Source organism: Mesocricetus auratus, unplaced genomic scaffold (assembly GCF_017639785.1).
Source record: "Mesocricetus auratus isolate SY011 unplaced genomic scaffold, BCM_Maur_2.0 Super-Scaffold_100008, whole genome shotgun sequence".
NCBI lineage: Eukaryota > Metazoa > Chordata > Mammalia > Rodentia > Cricetidae > Mesocricetus > Mesocricetus auratus.
Window position 1 is genome coordinate 50887408 of NW_024429192.1, and position 24738 is coordinate 50912145.

General features: G+C 36.0%; 1 protein-coding gene across 2 annotated transcripts in view; it reads right to left on the reverse strand.

The window, feature by feature from the left end:
• LOC101835248 (limbic system associated membrane protein) overlaps positions 1–24738 on the reverse strand; it is a 2091329-nt gene that overhangs the window by 1307327 nt on the left and 759264 nt on the right. For both annotated transcript variants that reach the window (XM_040750272.1, XM_040750274.1), the window contains exon 2: positions 23565–23624. In XM_040750272.1, the coding sequence (XP_040606206.1) occupies positions 23565–23624 (60 nt within the window). The remainder of the gene's footprint in view (positions 1–23564; positions 23625–24738) is intronic.

Below are 24738 nucleotides of genomic sequence, written 5' to 3' on the forward strand. Positions count from 1 at the left end.
AACATTATAAAAGATGTTGTAAGATCCAGCAGAACAGAATGTTTACTGTGAGACTGTATCTCCTAAAAATGTTAGGGAATCCACACTCATGAAGTCTCAGTAATATGGCTGTCTAAACAAGACTTGAGTAAAGACAATGCCAAGAGACATGCTCACATGGAAATTGGTTCCACTTCTATACAAAGAAATATTGAGCAGGAGAAAATGTTCCTCCCCAAGGAAAAGTCTTCCAGTTGATTATTTAATACCAACTGGTCATTCCTGAAATCATATACATACAATTAACATTATATGGACTAGACAGATAGTATTTATATATTTAGGTATATTATATTGTGTGTATATGTTTGTGTGCATGCCTGTGATTTGTCTAACAACTATTAAAGACAATTTAAAATGAGGAGATAAGTAGGGGCTGGGGGGGAGGGCACGGGAGGAAGGGAGGGAATGTGAGAGGGACCTGGAACTGACTTGTGAAGCAACCTTGTTTCTTATCTAAATTTAAACTGGAAAATAAAATTTAAAAAAATATAAAAAAATAAAAATAAAGAAGCCAGAGGTCATAAATTTTATAGAGAACAATATAGGAGATATGGAGGGACTGAAGGGAAGAAGACAAAGGGAAAATGAAATGATATTTTGCTTTCATAAAAATAAGATAACTTTTAGCAGCTAATATGAGAAAGTTCCCATGTACTTATTCAGTTGTATGGTATCTTATTCTTCTTGTTTAGCAGAGATGTTTGAGTTATAAAAAAATGATATCATTTGACATTTAGTTGAGCATGCATCATAACATTGACTAGACAGTGAACTGTTCTCTCCAGTGCTGTAGTCATTGCATCTATAGTCTTTCCCTTTTCTGTCTTCGGTTGTAGAACTTTTACAGAGATTCACATTCATAAACCAAGCTCTATACTTTTCTGCTTCTTTGTGCTCAGGAAAAACACTGCACGGTTCAATCTCATCAAAACAGCGGCAACTGAAAATTTGGTTCCAGTAAAATTATGAGATAGGACCACAATTATTTAGGAAACATACATTAATCAAATAATGATATAACAAGAAAGTCCCATTAGTCAAAGGATTCCTCTCATTCTTTTATTTCCCCCCAAGAGGAAACTGGTACTTTAATTGTATTTGAGTGTGTGTGTGTGTGTGTGTATTTGCCTAATGAGTATGTGTGTGCATTTGTGTTCATTTGTTCCTTGCTAATGAAACCTCAGCATTACTAACAAAGCAAAAAATACAAAAGGTAAATACTTCTTTCCAGAAACAATTTGTTTCTTATTACATGTGCTCTTGTTAAACACCATCTGAGGGACTTTCCACAGAACAAGGAAGAAGGCTACAAACACGATTAGCTGAATCAAAAAGAGATGATACTTATCATCACTGTGCAGTCAGATGATACTAAAACAGGCATGCCTGTGAGCTAGGAAGGAAATGGAGCATTGCAGTCAGGGATGGTCACAGGGAAAGTGATATATGAGGACACACACGGGGGAATGATTGCCAGGAAAGTCATTATACTAATTCAATTAAAGATCATGAGGGCAGCTGTCCCTTCTGACCTTCATTGCCAACTATCCTAAGGTCAAAGCAAGGACAATAAAACATGCATTGGGAAAAATAATTGCTCTGAATGTATTTTGAAATTTTTTTCACTGTATTACTGCTGCAACGATGAAATGATTATATTCATATGAAAACACATAGGAGGAAAAAATCTGATAAAATAGTTAGGGTAGTATCTGTAGGCATGGTTAAAATAATACCTCAGACTGCCAAGTTGGAGAAAATACCAACTTCTCAAATTCATCTTTTACATTATCTATGTAACTAACATAGTAATTCCTTCTGTATTTTGTCCTTGCTTCTAGATATGTTTATAATACATGATTTATGGTTTTGGTGAACTCCCTGTAGCCTAAACATTGAGGCATACATACCTATGTTATTATTATTATTATTATCATTATTAAATAATTATATCAACTATTATTCTATGTAATACATCATATATTTATTCTAATTATTAGATATATTATGTATTATTGTACAATTATTATTTTACATCTAATATAATCTTATTAATTATTGTATCAAATTATTAAACAATTGAATGATAATAATAGTAATAAAATAAAACATGTTGAATCATATGTTTCTTCCAAAAAAAGAATTTTCATTGTTAATTATGTCATTTGGTGTGATATATATTGCTGGAATTTCATAAATGTATAGCTTCTCTTCTGAAGCTTAAATTCAATGTTTTTTTGGTTTTTCAAGACAGGGTTTTTCTGTATTGTTTTGGAGGCTCTCCTGGGACTCGCTTTATAGACAGCAGTCCTCGAACTCTCAGAGATCCACCTGACTCTGTCTCTTGAGTGCTGGGATTAAAAGCATGCGTCACCAAAGCATGGCTTAAATTCAATTTTTGAAACATAATGTATGAAAGAGTGACCATACATGGGTATAGGTCTCTCAAAATTTCACAAAGGTGAATTCAAACAAGAATGTTATTTATTTGTTTATCCAAAGTGACTTCTATTTCTAAGCAATTCCTCACTGACAGAGAAGGTAGCAGACTATTTAGCAAGAAGGAAATCTCAGTGGGTTCTCTCTCTCTTTCTCTCGCTCTCTTTCTCTCTTTCTGTGTGTGTGTGTGTGTGTGCGTGCGCACGTGTGTGTATGTGTGTGTGTGTGTGTGTGTGTTTTAACTGCTGTCCATACTGCTCAATTCATATTTTCATTGAACTTTACTTCACTTTTGCTTTGGAGTTGTACTTATACATACTTGCATGTACTCCATTTATTTGCTCATTTAAACTAGGCACAGCGTAAGTGGAATGATTCAGAATATTTCTGGCATTTCCTCTTTCCAACCTCTTATTCACTAACATGAAATTACCTGCTCATTTTGTGTTTTTATTTAAATTTTTACTTTACATACCAACCCCAGTTCCCAGTCCCTCCCTTTCTCCCCGCCCCCCACACCTCCCCTTCATACCTCCAACCCACTTCTCAGAGGATGTAAGGCCTTTTTTTGGCGATCAACAAAATTTGGCATTAAAACAATGACGTGCTAACATTTCCTTGTAATAAATATGTGTCACTCCCACAATGCAGTCCGAGTGTCACTAACTTTTAGGTTTAAGAAAAAAATAAATAAATGTTGAATAGTATGTTACTCCCAAGAAAAGATTTTCTCTGTTAATTATCCTTCTTACATACTTAGTTCTGAGTAACAAACCACTCCAACAAGCTTAGACATGTCTCCCTCTGACACTTATTATCATGATGAATGGGCACTGATGAGAGGTGTTCTTAGCCTATTCTATAAGTAAGTTTCCTGCAATAATTGAAATCCCTGATGTCAATGTTCCATGTTGATGTTTTCGTTTACCATAATTATTATAGTTCTGCTAAGCTGGCAATGTCGTTTTATTGAACATAAACCACAAAATTTTAGGAGTGAACAATTTAATATATAATTATTGCTCCTCGAAAATAATTTCAATAACCAAGTGTGGAGTTGCATCATTTCAGAGGCAAAATGGTGTTTAGTAGTTTCTCTTTTAACTAGGTAAAACTGTAGTCCATATGGAGAAAATCAATGGTTCACATGTCTGCAACAGATTACAGTTTATGTTTTGCTAACCATAGCAAGAAATACTTCGAGTCCTCATTTTAATAAGTGGTTTAAAGAGTTTGAATTCAGATATCATTTTCTCCCATCCCAATAGCCCTGTAAAACCTCTTAATGTTTGCCTGAGAATTTCACACACAAATTAAATTCTTTAAGTGTGTTTCTTTCTCAGAATATTTTGTACCATAACCATCTTCTGGATTTGACTTATTTTTGTTGAATGTATGGAGCTATTGTAATCAAAAGTTTGATGTAAGGAAAGAATAAGATAGCTTCAAGAGGAAAAGCCTAAACATTACAGGCTTGTTAATACCTCAAAAACAGTACTAAGAAAGAAAAGCTGTTAGGCAGCTCTGTCGTTAGGATCATATCCTTTACCTACCTCCCTCACTGGGCATCTTGGTCTTAGCATTCTATTCTTATCTACCTGGTAGACACTAGGTTGAGGGTACCACCATGGTTTATAGTGAGAATAAAATAGACAGAACAAGGAAAAAGCATCAAAGTCACCAGATTCTCAATATAGGACACAGTTACTTTCACTGCTATTTAAATACCAAGAATGGTAGTTGAAAATGAGAAGCCATGTTCCCAGTACCTTTCCAGTTATCTGTTGATGAAGGCAAAATCAGTTTATGGAGAGCTAGCCAAAATAATCTAACATAGTGATTTAAAAAAGCACAGACTTTGAGATAAGTCTGCTTCATTTTCACTATTACTATGAGAACAGCTACATATTTCTGTATGACTATGATTTCGTTAAGCTGGTTCACCTTACCTAGAGGGTAGGTGGTTAGGAATCCCTATTATATTGACTAGTCATGAAAATAGGAAATTAAAGCATAGAAGAAATGAACTGATATATTTTTCTCCTACTGTCTAACAACTCATATTGACCTTGGAAATGAAAAGTTTAGAAGAACAAAGGGGCAATTTTTAATGAAACCACATCCAAATCTTGACTGGATTACGTCATAGTCAATGCTGATCATTGGCTTCTCAAACCTCTTGTAAAGGTTAGGAGGGAGGTGTTTTATGAATCTCAAACTATAGCATTACAAAATGTAATAACAGAGCAACCATCAGAATGCTATTAAAATAATTAATAATTCACTTGTTCCCCACTGAAGTCAAAATAGCTGCCTAACTTCACATAAAGAGATCAAGCTTCAGAGGTGAAACAAGGCATTAACAGGTGTCACAGTATCACAAAGGTGATTTCCCATTAGCTACATGGTAAATGTTCTGGAAAGAGCAGCAGGAATGCTGTAACTCACAATGCCACCTATGCACCAAGTCGTTATGTTAAATGAAGTTATTATTTTGGTTAAATAAATTCCAAGCCATTATTCTAAACGTATTAATTAAGGTTGATGGTGTAATGAAACAGGTTGACTGCTAGCTTCATCCATGTAGCATAAATGGAATCTGGAACAATGAAACCCTAATGGATGGCTCACAATGAAAGGTTGAATGCTAAAGAGCATTGCATCAGAGATACAAATATATTTTCTGTCTGGCCATTGCAATGTCCAGATGGGAAAGTCATAAACTTTGGCCAAAATAATCTAACATAGTGATTAAAAAAGGACAGACTTTGAGATAAGTCTGCTTCATTTCCACTATTACTATGAGAACAGCTACATATTTCTGTATGACTTTTGAGCAACACTGCACAGCTTCTTTAAATCTTAATGTCAAGGTTTGCAAAAATGAGGGTATTAATTGTTGCTTCCTTACTCAATTGTTGCCAGAATTAAATGAGAATGACTTTGAGAATAAAGTTGCAAGGTATGGCGAAGACTAAAGGACTCAATAAATATTAACATTTATCATTATTATTAGCCTCAAAATGTGTCTATTGCCTGGTCATTCCTTTTGCTAATTAGACCTTGTGTCTAAAACAAAGGAACCACTATATTACAGTATAAAGTTCACAAGGTCAATAAATATTTACTTTCTAAAGGAAACACTCAGATTTTAACCACCAGATACTGGAATGGATGACCAAATTGTCTTGAGAAGGGATTTTATAATAGAAACTATAACTGCATAACACATGAGTGAGAGTATGTACTTGAGAAAACAAAATGTCAACTCTACAGACTAATAAAGGATAATTCCAAGAATATACCAGTAAGTCCACACTTCTGCATGAGAGCCAAGGAAATGAATTTCAAACTGCACTAAATCAGAATTCTGGAGAATAATTTTCTGAACATATCAAGAGTTATAATTGACAGGAGGAAGAGCGTTTGGATCATGCATGTTTAACATGTTTGAAGAAATTGTCATTGTGTAATGACTTCAAGAAATGACCTCACTGAAAACTTAAATGAATAAATAAAAGTCACTGGGACTGTTAAAAATATATATATCTCGCCCCTGGGTTTGCTATAAAAGAATCTCAGGGGTTATTACCATCTTATCAAATATTCCATTAAGACTAACAGCCCTAAAAAAGAACTGTCATTTGCCAAAATTTCTTCTGAGCTCTAGGAATCCTTTCTGTCAGTGTCATGGCTGGACCAAGATCCAATACATAGAAGAATGAAGTCAGAACCTGCTTAATATATAATTAACAATAAAAGGAGTTGGGCATTTGAATAATACATCACATAATGAGATAAGAGAATACTAAGAAAATGGAGATAACACAAGCTAAGTGAAATCGGACTCAAGGAACAAGAAAGGAAATGGATAGTAAATAGGGACTCCATTTGTATCCATCTTTCCTAACAATGGTCCTTTTTAGAACTTTCAACATCTTTGATGGAAACCTGATTCTAATTATTTTAGAAATTAAAATATTTAGGAATAATGAGTCACTGGGAAGTGACTTGCAGGGGTTCTCTTAGTGATTACAGGGCTCAGCTGGGACTCATCTGAACCATTTGCTCTAGTCATTAAGACACTGTATCTCCAAAACAATACAGAGAAACACTGTGTCAAAAACAACAACAAAAAAGACACCATTTCTGTGTAATGCCAATAATCACCCAAGGCTAGCATACCTAGCTCATCCACATATTTTAACCTGAGATCATTGTTCACTGATTTTCCTAGTACACTGGAATTTCATTATATTCTTTTGTCACCAAGAAATCTTATAAGTATTGCTCCAAATCTTTGCTGGTAGGCTTTCAGAGAGGGCATCATTCATCATCATATTATGTGGTACTGGTTAGTATTAACTGTATTATAAAGTTAACACAAGTTAGAATCACCTGGGAAGACCATCTCAGTTTAATAACTGTCTTTATCAAGCTTGCCTATGTGAGGATTGCCTTGAATGTTAATTGATTTAGGAAGATTGAACCATTTGTGGCAGCACCATTCCTTAGGCAAGGTATTCTGAACCATATAGGACAGGAAAAAAGTGAATGGATCAAACATGGCATATGGGTGCTTTCATTTCTCTCTGCTTTTGAATACAGACGTGGTTTTATCAGCTGTTTGATTTCTTATTTTGACTTTTCAATGATGGACTGAAATATGAAATTGAAAGTTGAATATGCCCTTTCCACCCCCAAGTTCTTTTGATCAGAATATTTGATCATAGCCACAGAAATAAAAGTAGAACATATAGAATTTTCTATTCTTTCCTAGATTACTGAATCAAAATCAATATTTTATCAGGGTATTCAGGAGTTTCCAAAGTTCCAAACAACTCAGGTCATCCTGTCTTCTTTTTGGTGTTCTGTATAAAGTGTCTCTACTCATGTATCCTACATTTTAGTTTAACTGTCTACCAGGCTGAAAAGTAGGAATATATATTTTCATATTTGTATTTCCCAGAAGTACTGAAAATTGTTCAGCAATCATCCTTAGGCTGCCACAGTAGAGCTCAACAAACATTTGCTCATCAATGATTAGACTTGTTTGTTGTCATGGAATTTTCTTTTATGTTCCACTATAATTTCTATCTTAAAAATTTCCCCTGAAGCACAGTTGTGGAATGACAGACAGGGTTATAAGGTAGACTCCTCAACACTGAACTGTACCAAGCCACCTTCTACAAAAAGAAAAATCTGGCAAGCAGTATTTTTTTGAAATTTTTTTTGTTTGATTTTTTTTGAGACAGGGTTTCTCTGGTTCCTTTGGAGCCTTTCCTGGAACTCTCAATGAAGATCAGGCAGGTCTCAAACTCAGAGATCCACCTGCCTCTGCCTACTGAGTACTGGCATTAAAGTCATGCACCACCACTGCCTAGTCCAGCATTTTCTTTTGTATAAACAAAGCAAGTTACAGTGGAGCTTCATCATTGTGGTTTGAATGCCACCCATAGGCTACTGTGTTTGAACACTGGGTCCCACATGGTGTTGCTGTTTGAGAAAACTGTAGAACTTTCAGGTGGCATATTCTCTTTGAAGAAACTAAGTGACAGGAGTAAGACCTTGAGTATTTAAATTAATTAATTACATAATTAATTCTTTGTATGTGTATGTGTGTGTGTGTGTGTGTGTGTGTGTGTGTGTGTTTTGCCTGCATATATGTGTGTGGACCTCAAGAATGCCTAATGCCTGCAGAGGGTACAGAGGGCAATAAATCAATTGGAACTGGAATTAAACGCAGTTCAGTTCTGAACTGTCACTCCTATGCTGGGAATTGAATCTGGGTCCCGTGAAAGGGCAAAGTATTCCCTTAATGACTGAGCAATCTCTCCAGGACCCTCCTTGATGTTTTGAGCTATCAAACTTCTTGATTACTGTCTAATTCCCACTTTTCATGCCACCATGATGACTTTCATGACTGATGCCACAGCCTTCTCCATATGGTCCCTGCCATAAAAAATATTGCCTTGGGTAGTAGATCAGTATTTATCCCTGGCATACAAATGGACTTTGGATGCCCATCCCACAATGAGAGATGCACTCTCAACCTGGACTCTTGGGGGGACGGTCTAGGCCTTGCCCTGGATGAGATAACCAACAATGGACACCACCATGGAGGACCTCATCCTTCCTGAGGAAAGGAGGATGTATTGGGGGGATTGGTGGGAGGGCGTGGGAGGACTGGAGGGAATGGGAAAGTGACCTGGGATTGACATATGAAGCAACCTTGTTTCTAATTTAAATTTAAACTTAAAAATAAAAATAAATAAATAAAGTGAACTTAAAAAGTGTTAAAAATAAATAAAAAGTAAATAGGCATATCCATTTTTTAAATAATTATATTTGTTTTCTTTCATCTTTACTAGGTAATAAAACTACACATACAACGAATAATTGTTTGAAATAAATTTGAAATTTGTTATAAAATATTTTCTTCCATCAGGGTATTTTATCTCAGCAATGAGAAAGTAACCATCCCCTCTCTCTGTCTCTCTCTCTCTCTCTGTCTCTCTCTCTCTCTGTCTCTCTCTGTCTCTCTCTGTCTCTCTCTCTGTCTCTCTCTCTGTCTCTCTCTCTGTCTCTCTCTCTGTCTCTCTCTCTCTCTCTCTCTCTCTCTCTCTCTCACACACACACACACACTGATAAATTGGGAGTAGCCTAACCTGAACATTTTGTGCTTCCCCTCTATCCCAGGATAACCACTGTGATGATGAATCACCATGACCAAAAGCAAACTGGGGAGTAATGGGTTTGACTCATACTTTCATGCTGTAGTCCATTAATCAAGGAAGTCAGGACAGGAACTCAAATGCAGAAGGAACCCGCACCCAGAAGTTGATACAGAGGCCATAGTGGGGCACAGTCACAATTAGATCAAAGTAAAACCAAACTCAAAAATTATAAATCATTCAGTGTCTAGTATCTGGAATTCATGCATGATCTTCTGGGCTCCTTCAAAGGACCTGAGTCATTTCTCCACCTCTGTCCTCTGTAACACAGAGAATTTGTCTTTTTCTCTGGTCAGCTCCACTTTAGAGCTGCTGATTTTCTAGTTTTCCCATGGTACTAGTGTCTCCCAAAATGCTAGTGTGTTCTACTGCTACTTGAATGCACTTTCACCAAAAGCCTCTCCTTGGCTCCCTTCAAGGACTCCAACCATGCCACACAGTACCAAACCACAGCTGTTTTGCATGATCCTCCCCCCACCAGCACCATCTCAGTGACTCTGACACTTGCAAGTTCATTTATCTAAACTTGGCAGGCATCCTCTAAAACACAATTCGCATATACTGACTCTGAAGAAGCACATCTCAGAAAATTTTGCCTAATGTTCTGGTCTCTTTTTATTGACTACCAATTTCTCAGTTCCAGCTAACCAGTACAAGTTGTTCTAGTAAGGCAAAGATTTTACTTCAGTGTTTCTAGTATCTGCTAATCACAGCTGATTCTTCAGAACCACAGATTCCCAACACAAAATAGCAAACAGTCCCGATACAGTCATTAAAGGAATTTCAACATCCCTCTGAAACTTTACAAGCCAGGCCTCCTTCATCTGTACTGATGTCAACATTCTTATCTCTTAAGCACCAATGGAACAGCCTACTGAGCTCTCTGCATTCAAAGACCTTTCTAGTCCAAAAATAACATGGCCATGTCTGTCACAGCAATATACTACTATTTTGGTACCTGCTTCTATATTATTTATGGTTTCTATTGCTATGATGAAGTACCATGAATAAAAGCAAGTTGGGGAGGAAAGGGTTCATTTGGCTTATATTTCCACATCATTGTCTATCACTGAAGAAAGTTAGGACAGAAACTCAAGTTTGGCAGGAATCTGGAGACAGGAGCTGACATAGAGGCAATGGAGATGTGTTGCTTACTGGCTTTCTTCTACGACTAGCTCAGTCTGATTTCTACCAGCACAGGGGTGACCCCACCCACAATGAACTTGGTCTTTCACTATCAGTCTCTAATCAAGAAAATGTCTTACAGGATTACCTACAACCTGCTCTTATGGAGTCACTTCCTTAGTTGAAGTTCCCATCTTTCAGAAGCCTTTAGCTTATGTCAAGTTGACATAAAAACTATCCAACACAGCCTCCATGAAACTAAAAACTAGAGTGTATCTCAGAAAACCCTGGAAAAGTCAAGTGTTCTTGACAAGTAGGTCAAGTCTTCTAAGACTTGAATGTGTATAACACTTCTACTGATATGAATTAGGCTAGTTTCTTTTTTTTGTTGTTGTTGTTGTTTTTCAAGACAGGGTTTATCTGTATTGTTTTAGAGGCTATCCTGGAACTCACTTTGTAGACCAGGCTGGCCTCGAACTCACAGAGATCCTCCTGCCTCTTCCTCCCTACTGCTGGGATTAAAGGCATGTGCCACCAAGGCCTGGCTGAGGCTAGTTTCCTGAATGACTGTTGTCAAACTTTAAAACCAAACATTAAGAAAATCTACTTCACATGGGGAAAACTATTCAACGGAATTCCTAACTCTTCCTAGATGTCTGTCTGCCTCATTCTAGTGTCACTCCCTTAAATCAAAAGGTAATGCTGTGAAATACAAAAGGTCACTAGGTTTTAAATTGTCAGCTACATACTCAGGAATGATAGAGGTGGACCTGGTGATAGTTCAAGTTTTGAATTATTTAGGATAACCCATCCACTTTTTAGTCTGTTGTGCAGAGGTTTCCTCACAACACTTTTTGAGATGTCTACCTTTCTAGTTTTAGAGAAGATAAAATGTTTACTTACTAATATTGATTTTATTTTCATTAAGTGATCTCAAATATTCCCTTAACATCCATATATGTATATTAAAGAATTTATAATGTTAAACATGTGTCCAGAATCTAGAAGAGTCATGAGAACAATGGTGTTTAATTTGAATAAATACAATGACACAAATAACGTTTTTGGGTGCAAAGTTTGCTATGAAACTATTTCTCTTCTAATATGAGAGAACATTCTGAAAATATATTATGTGACTCCCTGAGTTCATACTTGGTTCTGGTAGCACTTGACTACTATAAAGGATAAGAACCTAGTTGGGACTTGTTAGCATAAAAGGAAAAAGTCATCTTGGAAAATGATACACAAGAAATCTTTTAAAAAGTTACAAAATGGAAATAATGGCATGTTACATACCCACATCAATCCAGAGGCTTTAAGGGATAGATAGCAGAAGTCTAGAGGAAACTTTTCAAAACACATACTCATGTGATTCTTCAAATTTCTTGAGTTAACTGTGGGTTGAATTATGTTTTAGGGGAATTTTGTATGACTGTCAGGCAGCACAAATAATCATATCCAACACACAGAATTTTATAGCCAATGGGGACTTCAATTTTATCCCAAGCATTTCCTTCAAACTATCAGTTCCTGAAAGTGGAAGTACAAGATTTCTATGGACAATGACACTATCAACAAAATGTTTATCAAAGCACAATACAATGATTAAAACTCGGGCAAATTTTGAGATAAAAGTACATTGTCTTTATGCACTGCCTAGGTAATTGTTGACAATCAGTGTGAAGATTCTGGTAAACTCCAGAGTTGTGTGCTTACAAAACAATCTTTCCGTCAGGGGTCTCACTGATGATTTCTCTTTTTTTTTTTTTTTTTGGTTTTTATGAGACAGGGTTTCTCTGTGTTGTTTCAGAGGCTGTCGAGGGTTTCTCTGTGTTGTTTCAGAGGCTATCGGTCAAGCCCAGCCTCGAAGTCACAGAAATCCGCCTGCCTCTGCCTCCCGAGTGCTGGGATTAAAGGTGTGCGCCACCACTGCCCGGCTTCACTGATGATTTCAATTATATCTTTTACCAATTAAAGAAGCCTTTGCTGAGGAAAGAAATTATAGAAATTTAAAGGTTATTAAATATCTTAATTGGGAACACAATAATTTGAATTTTTATTTAAATAATCTTTTGCTTACCTAGGGTTTACTAATTACCATATCTACCATGGCTAATTTTTGGATAGTGGAGGAAAAAAACAAAATAACTAATATTTCTCAAGTGTACATTTTAAAATGTTTAGTTTCTTTATCTTAGAAAAATTTGATAACAGAAATGATTCAAACTAGATCATATCTGTTTTAGCCAGAATTTCTACAGCCCTCCATTGAATAAACAACATGTCCCTGAGCAACAGTCTTGGAAGTCAAAATTCAGCATGTATTGGTTCACTGTACAATAGTAAGGTACTTTCTGTCATCTTTTATTATTTATGAAACTCTATTACTGGAATTTTTGCAATTTATAAACTGGTATACAAAAAGCTTATAAGACTGGCCTTGGCCAAGGAGAGGACAGAGGAAGAGAGATTGTTCATCACGGTTGTTAAAATATTGTTTGCCCTTTCTTTTCATTTACTCTCTCCCTTTTTATGAAAATCAATTGATTGGTATAGATGGAAAATATTTCAAACATTAATAATACAACTGGTTTTTATCAAGATTGTGCTTGAAAGGTGAATATAACTTTAAAGGTAAGTTTTGAATTAAATGAGAATGCTTCTTAAGGCGAGGAAACAATCAGTGGTGTGGTGGTGGTGGTGGTGGTGGTGGTGGTGGTGTGTGTGTGTGTGTGTGTGTGTGTGTGAGTGTGTGTATATGTACCTGTGTAAATATTTTATTTCCTGTTTCTTTTGACTATCAGACACTTAACTGATTTAATTGCTCTACAAGCCTGTGCTTTTTCTTCCTAATGTATTTGTTGTATCTTCTATATCATCAATAATGAATATTTACTATGTTGATGTTTTAAGCTCCCCATGATATATGTACTGATCCTCTAACATGGCCAATTTTCACTTGGTGGAATTTTGCTTTATGGGGACCATGGTCGATTCACTTTCCCTGCTTGTCTCTTAGAAAAATACATATGTGAGCAAGTCTGGCTAAATTCCATGATTTAAAGGTATACAGAAGATGATACCTCTGAATCTTGCAATTTTTTATCTTAAGTAACATAACATATTGTTTCTGAAGATAGGCATAACTGGATTGCAATTCTTACTGCACCCCATAGTGAGAAGTAAATGACTTCAGGATAGATCATGCAATCCTTCTGAATAAAATAGGTCATAGGGGCTAAATATGATCAAAGTATATTATATACATATATTTAAATGCCAAAATGAAACATTTTTTACAATTAATGAATGTTAATTTACTTTTTCCATTTCTTTGTTACTGAATTTAAATTAGAGAACACAGGAAGTTTTCCAGTTTAAAAATGAAACTAGACTGATGATAAATCTTTCTTTCCTTTGTCTCAGTCTTACCTTCTTCATAGGTGTTGTGTTGTTGACAATGTTGACTCTAAACTTTCTTCTTGATAAGCAAAGTAGTGTTAATTTTAATTTGTATTAAAATGGAAATCTCTAACAATCATTTCTAAATTTTGTATATGATTCTTATGCAAATATTTAAAGTTCCCCTCATAATTTTGTCAGCCTCAATTTTTATATTTCTGAACTAAAGAGTAATAATTACTACACATGAATTCTTCATTTATGCTTAGATAAATAAATACTTCGTAATTTCATTCATCAATTTTATTGGATTTCTCACTGTCATTTCTATTTCATCTTTTCTTTGTGGCTACATCATAAATTTCTTGAGGGAGGACATGAATCCTTATGAGATACTTAAGAGTATAAATTCTATTGTTAATAGAGGTTAAGTAAAAAAGAAGTTCATTTTTCTGAAAGCCCTACTATTTTTCACCAGACTTATCAGTGTATAATTGAATTTATATCTTCTAGGTACGTTCTCTTTTTCTGCTTCAAACTCTGTTATTGACATTTACTGTTATATTGACAATCTGAACTTTGTTATTTCTTCATAGAATCTAATCATTTACTGCTTCATCTAATCAACCTTATGTATTGTTGGTTTTTACTTTTCTACTGTTTATATGAGTCTCAGATCTATTGACAGAAAACTGTTATCTTCAGCCTCTTTTAAAACCTACTCTCAACATGAATGAGATGTGCCATTGTTCTTGTTCTGTTACAAGAATCTGCATGTGTAGAAGCAGCAGCAGAAGATGCCCAAAGCAAATGATGCTGGTGAAAGGGAAGTAGACTGTGGAAAACTGGTAAAGTGATCCTCATAGTGATGATGTGGGATGGGATGTACATGAATTGTATAACTGGGAGGGGAGAAATAAAAAAAGAACTAGGTTGGGAGTCAGACATCAGTACCTATTACTTAGACATAGGGCTGATGGGAAAAGAGAACTAAAAGCTTTACAACGAAAATAAAGTACTTAATATAGATAGCCTATCCTTCCTACAAGTAAACTCCTTGTTCATGTACTTGTGATCTCAGTGGACCTTAATTGCAACACTTTGAGCTGAAACAATTTTCTGTGTCTGTCCAGAGAGCAGACAGTGTGCTATTATACTTACAAACTTCATACCCTCCACCTGCCTCTCTGTCTCCTCCACATCTCCGGTTTTTTTTGAGACAGGGTTTTACATAGCCCTACAAAGTTGGCTTCTTACACTGTGTATTCCAGAATACGGCACTGAACTCTCCATCTTCCTACTTCTCCTTTCCTAATTCAAGACTGCGGGTGCACACTATTACAGCTAGTGAGGTAGCTAGCTTCATACACAGTCAGAACCATCTTATTCCTCTAAGGATGTTTATCTGACAATAACCAGTTCAGCATGCCTTAACTTTTTCCTTCACGTGCACAAAGCCAGGAACACCTGAGGTCCTATTCATTGTTTTTTCATTAACAACCATTTGTTTGACTATTCATAACACAACTTCCCCTGCTGATATTGACCACATTGACTTGACCATAAAAAAATACTATTTCTGCTTCTGAAAGCTGATGCCCCAGATCCAACAGTTCATTTAGAGTCTTTACTGCTTTAAGTTAAAAAGAGATCATGGTAACAATTATAATTCAGGTCCACTCCTATAACATGAAGTACTCCTTGGATGAGTGCCAGGTCTAAGGAGTATGCATCCTACTGACTAGAGTTTATACTTGGCAGTGAAAGACAATGAGATTCTTATTCAACCCTTTCTACTTTCTTCCTCTCCTTTAACATGTGTGAGAACTATGTTGATTCTGGAATCGTTTCCCTGCCTATTCTAGCCTTTCTACTTTATCCTTCAGAGTTTCCCTCCCTTATGACTATTGCAATCCAAACAGATTAATCTGCTTCTCAAAGGACCAAACCATAATCTTATAACTTCCTTGTGCATGTCCTAATGGGCTGTTTGTTTCTATTAATAACAATGGGTTTGCTTTGTTTATTCTTAAAGTATCATTTCCTCTAAATACAATGGATATTTCTTCTCTTCCTATCTTTTTGTAATTTCTTTGAGCTTCCAATATGATGAACCAATCTTAGATTAAATTCAGGTAGAATTTTATTTGTCCTGATTTTTTTGTTGTTAACACTCTAGCTTTAATAGAATGTGCACAACACATTGAGCATGTCACAATTTTGTACCCTCTATTTCCCAATATAATTTGAAAGCGTACTCTTAGAAATCGCAGCATCTACTCAATAAGGAAGCACCCTTTAAAAAATATCTTGTCGGACTTCTTTAGTATGTTAACACAGTCAGGAAAAATCTCATAGGAACACATCCATAAAAAAAAGAATTGCAGATAACTAAAGAATGGCTAGTCTTCCCCAGGAATGAGCCCATACATGGTTATCAAGTAAAAGTGGCCAGCCCTAAAAATCCAGATCACATACATACAAGTATCACGAACTGAAATGTGCAGGTTGCATTCACACAACAATAACAATGAAAGAAAAAGAGGCCTTGATGTGGAGGGACAACAAGAGGTGGAAATACTTGGAAAGAGGAAGAAAGAATGCTATTATATTTTAATTTAAAAAATCTTGTTATATAGTAAATCAAAAACTACAAGAAACATTGTATTTTTTAACAACATAACTCTTAAATCAGTTGTATTAAAATCACTATATTCTGGAGTCTGATAGTACTATATCCAATGCCTTCTTTAATTTTCCATAGTATGTCTCTCCAAATCTGGCAGAAGTCCACCCATTCTTGATATGTTTCACAGGACTGGAGATGTGACTTGTCATTACAGCCCTGGCTAAGCATGCACCACATACATAGACTAAATGCTACATAAACTATTATGAAGGACAGACGCCTCTCTCAACAAGCACATTTCCATCTCAAAGCATGACTCATATGTGCTATCATTCTTAGGCAATTCTTCCAAAGTGACTGATTCCAAAAGAAAGCTGTGTGTACCAAGTTTTAAAGGAAAGACCAGGATTGAACAAAGATCTGTAAAACTCACATTCTCAACATACATATCTTATACCCTATTTCTAAAATACTCATATTCCACAGCAATTATTTCATATTTCATCAAATGGATCTTTTTGCCTGTTGTTTGTTTGCTGTTCTTTTTTCCTACCAGCTCTGTCTTGACTATGAGTCTATTTCCTCCCTAGGCACTCTGTGGTAGTTTGAATGAGGTAGGTTCCTTAGGATCCTCTCTTTGAATATTTGTTTCCATTTGAAACTGGGAAGGATTGGAAAGAGTGGCCTTGTTGGAGGAGGTGTGTCAATGCAGATGGGCTTTGAATTTTCAAATGTCCATGCCAATCCCAGTTAGTTCTCTGCCTTGTGCTTGTGGATCAGATGTAATCTCTCAGCTACTGCTGCAGTTGCATGTCTGCTGCCTAAAGCCATGCTCCCCACCAAGATAGTCATGCACTCTAATTGTCCCAAACCATGACTCTCTAAATTAAACACTTTCTTTTACATGTTGCTATGGCTATGGTGTTTGGTCATGGCAACAGAAAAGTAACTAAGATAAACTCTAAAGGTGATCATTGGCTATCCAAGTATTTATCAAGTAAGGCAGTGTAAATGAAGTTCAGAGAGCAATCTGCTGCAGTCTCATAGTTCTGATAGCCACACAACGCACATAACTCCTAAGTCCCAGTATCTAGATTTCATTTCTTCCTAAATTACTAGGGTTATGTATTCCAAATTTACCTATTGAATAGCTGGGAAACTCCTTAAGCTCCTTAAGCTCTTGCATAGTTAACTGAATTTTCTTTCTTAATTCCTAAACTAGTTTTACCTCATGAATTTGTTAATTTTTTTCTCCTGTCTCTTCCTGTACCTAAAGTGTCCTGGTGCTTTACCACATACTGTAGAGGTATGAAATTCAGACACAAATGTCATCACTTCATAAAACTTTATTCTATGTTTCTTCCCTTGAGCAAGAAGGAAATCCTTGACACACTAAAATTCAATAATAATTTACCTACTCTACAGGTTGGAAGGTAATGCTTTCCACTTCACCATCTACTTCTAAAAGTAATAATATAATAATATACTAGAATATAATACCTTTGAAAAGAAAACTACCTATAGCTCCCAAAATATCATGGTACCAAATAAAAGAACTTTTAAAATTCATTTATTTGACAAATTTATCCCATAGTTTTATAATACCTTCAGAAAGCCTAGCAATTTCTCTGTATATCTCTTTTCTGAGTCATTTATTTACATACTGAGTCAGAGGTATCCAATCATTTCATCTGGGAAGTCACATGGTTACAATTTTTCTACTTGAGGTGGAAAAAAATATCGCTAATCTTGGTTTTACACAGATCAGCTCATTTAACCTTTTCTTTAATCGTTACATGGTTGGGAGTGGCCAAGTCTATTGTATATAACATGATATAGCTCTTCAAAATCCATGCAAAGATAGATATGCATAATTTCTCCCATAAAGACACTATATTGACCTGCCTATATATAGAGAGCCTGCCTGCAGAACAGACAGCAAACATCTACTTTCTTGCTTACCACTAATCTTGTCTCTTGCTCCTCGTATCCAAAGGTAGTATTGGAATTGAGACCTGTTCAGTTTGAGTGGATGAATTTGATGACCATTGAGAAAATACTTTTGAAGAGGAAAATGATTTCAATGTTAAATCACAAACACATAAAATAGTTATTGTCTAGGTAAGGAGAGACCAAGAAAAGTCATTTAACCTATTCTTCATCCAAGAGACAGTGGCAGTCTAATTTCTGAAACAATGGTTATCTCCTTCTGCCCTGAGAATAAAAGGGAACTTTAATGTACTACACAGTTTCATTTTCCCTCTACAAATTTTATTTTCCTGTGGTCATTTACAAAAAGAAAATTTCCCAACATAACATCTATGTCAGAAAAAGTATGCTGACACCAGTATTGCTTGAATTATACTCAGAAGTGTGAACTATTTTGTGACATCATACACTCTGATTTTTAACAACTAAAATGTAAATATTTGTATTATGATAGAAACTTGGTTCATAGGATGACCTTTGAAAACATGAATGCAAGTCAAGGGCATAAAACTCTTCTCCTTTGCATAAGTCAGAGACTAATGTACAAGAGCCACTTCTGGTAAGGGTTCATATGCACCAATGGTTCCTTTCACTCCTTGGTGAAAACAATGGTATGAAAGTAAATGTATTTACTCAGACCAAGACAATGCTTGTGAATAAAATGAAACCAACACTTTGGACTGTTTCCCAAAGGGGTATTGTAACTGAAGACTTCTAAGTGTCTCGATTTTATCATGATGCAATTGGTTTGATGGAACACATTTGGTATTTAGGACACCATAGGAACTACACTCCCAAAACTGCTGATCTGCAATGGTTGCAAAAGAATTCGTCACAAACATTATGGTCTTCATGCATTGGTGAGCTCTCATAAATCAGTTCTGACTACAGACTTTGTGGGCAAATATCATATACAAGACTGAAGAACACTTCAGCCTCACCGTGGAGTTTGTTTCCCAACAGAAGAAGAAATCAGCAATCAGCAGAAATTTCAAGGACAAAAAGCAGTCTTTGTGCCAGATAGCCCTGACTCATAACAAAATCCTGTCAAAATCCTGTACACTTGTTCTTTATCCTCCTTCCTGTCCCTACACACACACACACACACACACACACACACACACACACACACACACACACACACACACTGTTCTGCCCTTTGTCAACCAGATCAATATTTCAGATGCAAATTAGGTAAACTCCAGGGAAGAGAGAGTCATACTGAGGTGTAAAAACATTTCAGGAAGAAAAAGACATATCCGTTTAAGTGTACAAACACACCCAATAAATCATGGTTTGCTTGTTGGGGGTAACTGTTCTTCCTTCTGGCAGCTTTGTAATTACTTGTTCAACACAGCAACAACTTTCTTTGGAGACAGTTACTTTATATGCAAGGCAATAATAGCACTGGGCATCCTTGTGCTGGCCAAAGCTAAGGCAATGTGTGTCACAATCCATTAGTTAGGAGATGCATCTGAGCAGCCTGAAGTTTATTAAACCCAAGTGCTACTTTTTCCTATCACTTTTCTCAAGGTCTCCCAAGGGCAATCATCGACTACTTCTAATTGTCCTTCAATCCAATGTGTAAATAATTCAAAGTCCAGAATTTCTGAATCTGACCTATGAGAACTGAAATCTCTCAATTCTGCTTTCCCAAAACAAGTTCTAATCTTTGGTTGAAGTTCACAACATGAGATCCTGAAAAATTCTACAATCAGTAAGAAACATTGTGTCCCTTTCCCCTCTGTGGATCTGACTGATATGCATTTGTGTTTGGACATGTTAGGACATATTGAAATGAAAAGGACTGAAGCAGGCCTGCTTTGTGTGTGACCGAGATCTCACTTCACAAAAAATACCTGTCTTGTTTGTGGCTCCTCATTTGCATTTAACTATGTAATGACTTACATTATCCTCTAATTGGTTCCCATGTGAAAGCATCATTTTCTCAATTAGTTTGTAAGGAAAGGGGCCAAACCTTGAATGGTCTCATTTTGCCAGCAGCAGTATGTTGGATCAGCTTATACAAATTTGTGAAAGCCAATTTTGAATTTTGTAGGGAATTCTGAGTTTTTATAAAAGTAAAAACATACAGGCTTATAATTAACTAAATGATAATAAAAGCAAAGATAATAAAGACCCAAGGCTTATTATCACTCATTTTAGTATATTTTCACATTATCTGTGCTTGTGGAATTATTTACAGATATTTTCTTTGGTTTTAAAAGTGTTCTGATGGTCCAGCGCTCTGGTCTTTCTACAGCTTTTTATTCAGTACCTTCAAATTCAATGCCTTACTGTTAATAGGCTAAATTAACTTTGGTGTGAATATTTATATCTCAAAAATATACAAATATTAGATATCAGGGCTCACCTCTGTCTTCTAAAAACCTGGGTAAACTTTCACAAGACTACCACTGATTACTCTTTAAAATCTTGGTGACAGGAGTGTATTAAAGAACATGGCCGGTAGAGGTGGCATATTCCTTTAACCTCAGCACTCGGGAGGCAGAGGCAGGTGAATCTCTGCAAGGGTGAGGATAGCCTGGTCTACAGAGTGAGTTCCAGGATAGGCTCCAAAGCTACACAGAGAAATCCTGTCTTGAAAAACAAAACAAAACAAACAAAAAACAGTACATAGAAGAGGAAAATGCAATATTATAGGAATAAGTCATTGACTCATTATTTTTCATTGTACAGATTTTGTTTGTATTTGCTACATTCCCTACAGAGAAATACATGGTTATCCATAGTCAAGGGTGAGGTCAATGTGTTCTGAGAACCTCTATGTTGCTCCTGATGAAGATTATTTAGCATGAATAAAACAGATAGGAAATGACATTTGACTAAAGCTTTGGTATGTTGTTAGTGTCACTGAGTATAAGGGAAAACTTGACATTAGAAGAAAAGGAATACTTGATAAGGAAAAATAATGTGAGCATACTTAGTCTGGAGTAAAGTTAAAAATTATAAATATTCGATGAACTGCCATGAAAGGAATGTATTAGGATTACCTGTGCCTTAAAGAACAACATTAGAATTTCTTTAAGTTGAAAAAAGTTTTGAAGACAAAAATTTAATTAAGATTTTAAAATATGCCGAGTCCCTTTTAACGTCATGGTAAGTCCCTATGTCATTGGACATGTTGAGTGGTGAGTAATACTAGGATGAAGGAGTTGGAAAACTCTTCTTGATCTTTTTAAATATTTTCTTGTTGAAGGAAAAGAGAAAATGAGTTAGGATCCTAACTCTCACTTATCTCAAGTCTCACATCTGTATTATATACAGTATAAGGTTTCCTAGGAGTCCTCTAGAGGCAGCTTCTTTCTTTCCTTCCTTCCTTCCTTCCTTCCTTCCTTCCTTCCTTCCTTCCTTCCTTCCTTCCTTCCTCCCTCACTCCCTCCCTCCCTCCCTTCATCCCTCCCTCCCTCCCTTCTTTCCTTCCTTTCCTTTTGCAGCTTCCTTTCAAAGACTATTTCTGAATATGCAGCATGAACAGGGGGCAAAGAAGTAAAACGTTGACACAGCATTCATCTTCCAAGCCAAAGAAAGGTGACCTCTGACATTGCAGTAGGAGACAGAGTTTTCAGCAGGTTTTTATGCAATTGTGGAAAATGCAGCTGGAAGGCATATCCACTTAAAAGGTAAATGGGAGAGTGAGACAAGTGGTTCATATCATTTACTCAGATGAACTTTCCAAGTCAATAGGATATTTGCAGTACAAAACAAGTCAAGAAGTAAGAATACAGAGATTTCAAAACAGGAAAGTCACAAAAGATAGCCATGTGACTGTTCTAACAGCATAAAATTAAGGTATGTTTTCTTAATTTCTGTTATTTTTTGTACCTTACTGTCACTGCTCTGTCCTAGCTTAGAGAATAAGCCCTGATTGTTTTAAAATACAGGAACAACTAAACTGACACTATAATCAGAAACTTTTTGCTGAAGGGAAGTGTTGTGCACGAGGTAGACTAGGCAGCAGTAAAGAGGTCCATCTGTGTGGTTAGTCTGTACACACTGCATACAAGTTTGTACTAGCTTTGTGGCAGTTACTTCTTTTTGCCTAATCTATACATAGACTAAACATGAAATCTATACTTCTAAGTTTTGTTGTAGGATAAACTAAGTAACACACAGAGTCTTGAATGTTTAAGATGGTGTTGGCTGCAATAGACAATCAATCAGTTAATCAGTCAATAATAATAATTGCTACTGTTCTTATCATCAACCTTAAACCAGAGATTTGTTGCATTCTACTAACCATATTAAATGCAGTACTATAGAGAAACAATCAAATAATAACTAAGTTCTCTTCATTACACATACATTGATTTATATGCAAACAACAATGGCAATGGTATTGACATTAATTCATCTTAAACATTGGTGATAGCAGGTTAAATTGTAGAGAGTGTGGTTATCCCAAATTTACTGAAAATTTCTATGAATAAATTCACATTAGAAATGATTGCTTCTGTTCAATACACAACATTTTGATGGTAAGTGTAATTGTGCTTCCAGGTGCCTGTGTGTGAGCTATTTGAAGAACAGTGAAGTTTAAAATAATGTCATATTTTATCTTCTCCAGTCCTCTGCGAGTCAAACAGCTGACTAGCAAGGGTGGGATTTAATGACATATTGTTCTGAATGATTCAGAATCATCACAAAAGTTAAAAAAATCAGAACATGCGCATGCGCAGGAACACTTTCACATTACTTGAATGCTTGGGATTTGGAGCCAATCTTGAAATCTAGAACTTTGCTATCATTTCTAAGGGTTTATAAAATGATGTACACTATAGTAGGTCCTTGCCACTATGTGGCTACGGCTTTTAAATTTCGGTAATATTAAAATTCCTTCCCTCATTTGGCTCAAATACTTGAAAGTCCTCAGAGGTTAGTAGTGATAGCACTTGACAGGTAGAATATGGAATACCATGCTGTGAGGAGCTGGTGTGAATGGGAGGAAGTGGGAGCTGGAGAAGAAAACAATTTTCAGAGTAGTGAAGATGATGTGTCTGGTAGGAATGAGCAATTGGCCTTTGACAGTGAGATGCAGGAATAATTGATAAGAATGTAAGTATCATGGTCACTGTGTGGAAAATAACCTGATTGAATGAAGGGTGATAAGTCCCCATGCTAGTAGGCATTTTTTGTCCACCTGAGTCACCTGTTAAGGTCCTTCTATAAGGGAAGCAACCCACCTGGGATTGTGATTGGAGACAAATTTACTTCAGCAGGAGGCTGGTTCCAAAATGCCAAGACTAAAGAAAACAAAACAGAAAAAGAAAGAATCTGACAATCTCCTACAATTTTGGCTAACAGAAACTAATGAAAAATTCTTTTGAGATATGATAGACACATATCCTATAGCACTAATATAAAAGTACTTCACTTGCTGTGGTCCTTCTGTCCACAGATAGATAATAGTCATACTGGTTTATTTTAACCATGCTTTTCAGGATACCATACCATTCTCTGTAATTAATTTTCCATTTCCAGACATTTTTAAAGAGTAGATCACTTCTTTTGTATAGTTTCCCATTACTGTCGAGTCAAACCCCTTTCTTTCTTTTTTTCTGGTCATAATGTTAAATAAGACACTGGATGATATAAAAGGGTGACTGCTCTGACATGTGCTACCACAGAAGATCAGTACTGTATCCTTGGCTTGTTCTAGAGATGTAAGACCATGCAGAGCTTAGCTATGAGGTGAGGTGAAGTGTGCGGTTCACTTAATAGCTTATGAGGTCTTAATATCAGATTAAACCCTGCAATTGGGGGATGGGACTCCTGGGCAGACTGCTCTCTGGGTAGGCTTAAGGCAGTGCTTTCAATAGGAAATTTTTAAAAACAATGTAAATCCAACAATATGTCTTTGGTGTAGGTAAACAAAGTGTTGGGGAGGGCAGGCATCAGAGATGCATTAAGACCAGTACATACCATCACATTCAAGTACTCAGAGAAAAAGGCAGACTAGTAGAGATGGGGTACCAAAAACTCTCTGATTTTTTTCCTGTTCATTACATTTTCTGTGTCTTCAGTAAGTTTTTAGCCAACAGATACTCCCCAGTTGTTTGGAAATTATATTTACTTTAAGAACTAAGAGATTATGAAAAATGAACCCCCTCCAAATGAACAGAGGGATTTTTTCAAATGTCTACTTAACTTTAAAGACCAACTGAAACAAATAGAAAGATAATAATACACATCATGCAGCATTCCATTCCTGATATGCCTCTGAAGGTACATTCTCCATCATCTTACTCATTCAAAACTTCCATTTCAGTCTTGCTCTGACAAGCTGTTTGCAGAAAAGGAATGCTCACCAGAAGCTAAAGCAGGACCAAATTCAGATAGGGCTCTTGCCCTCCTACT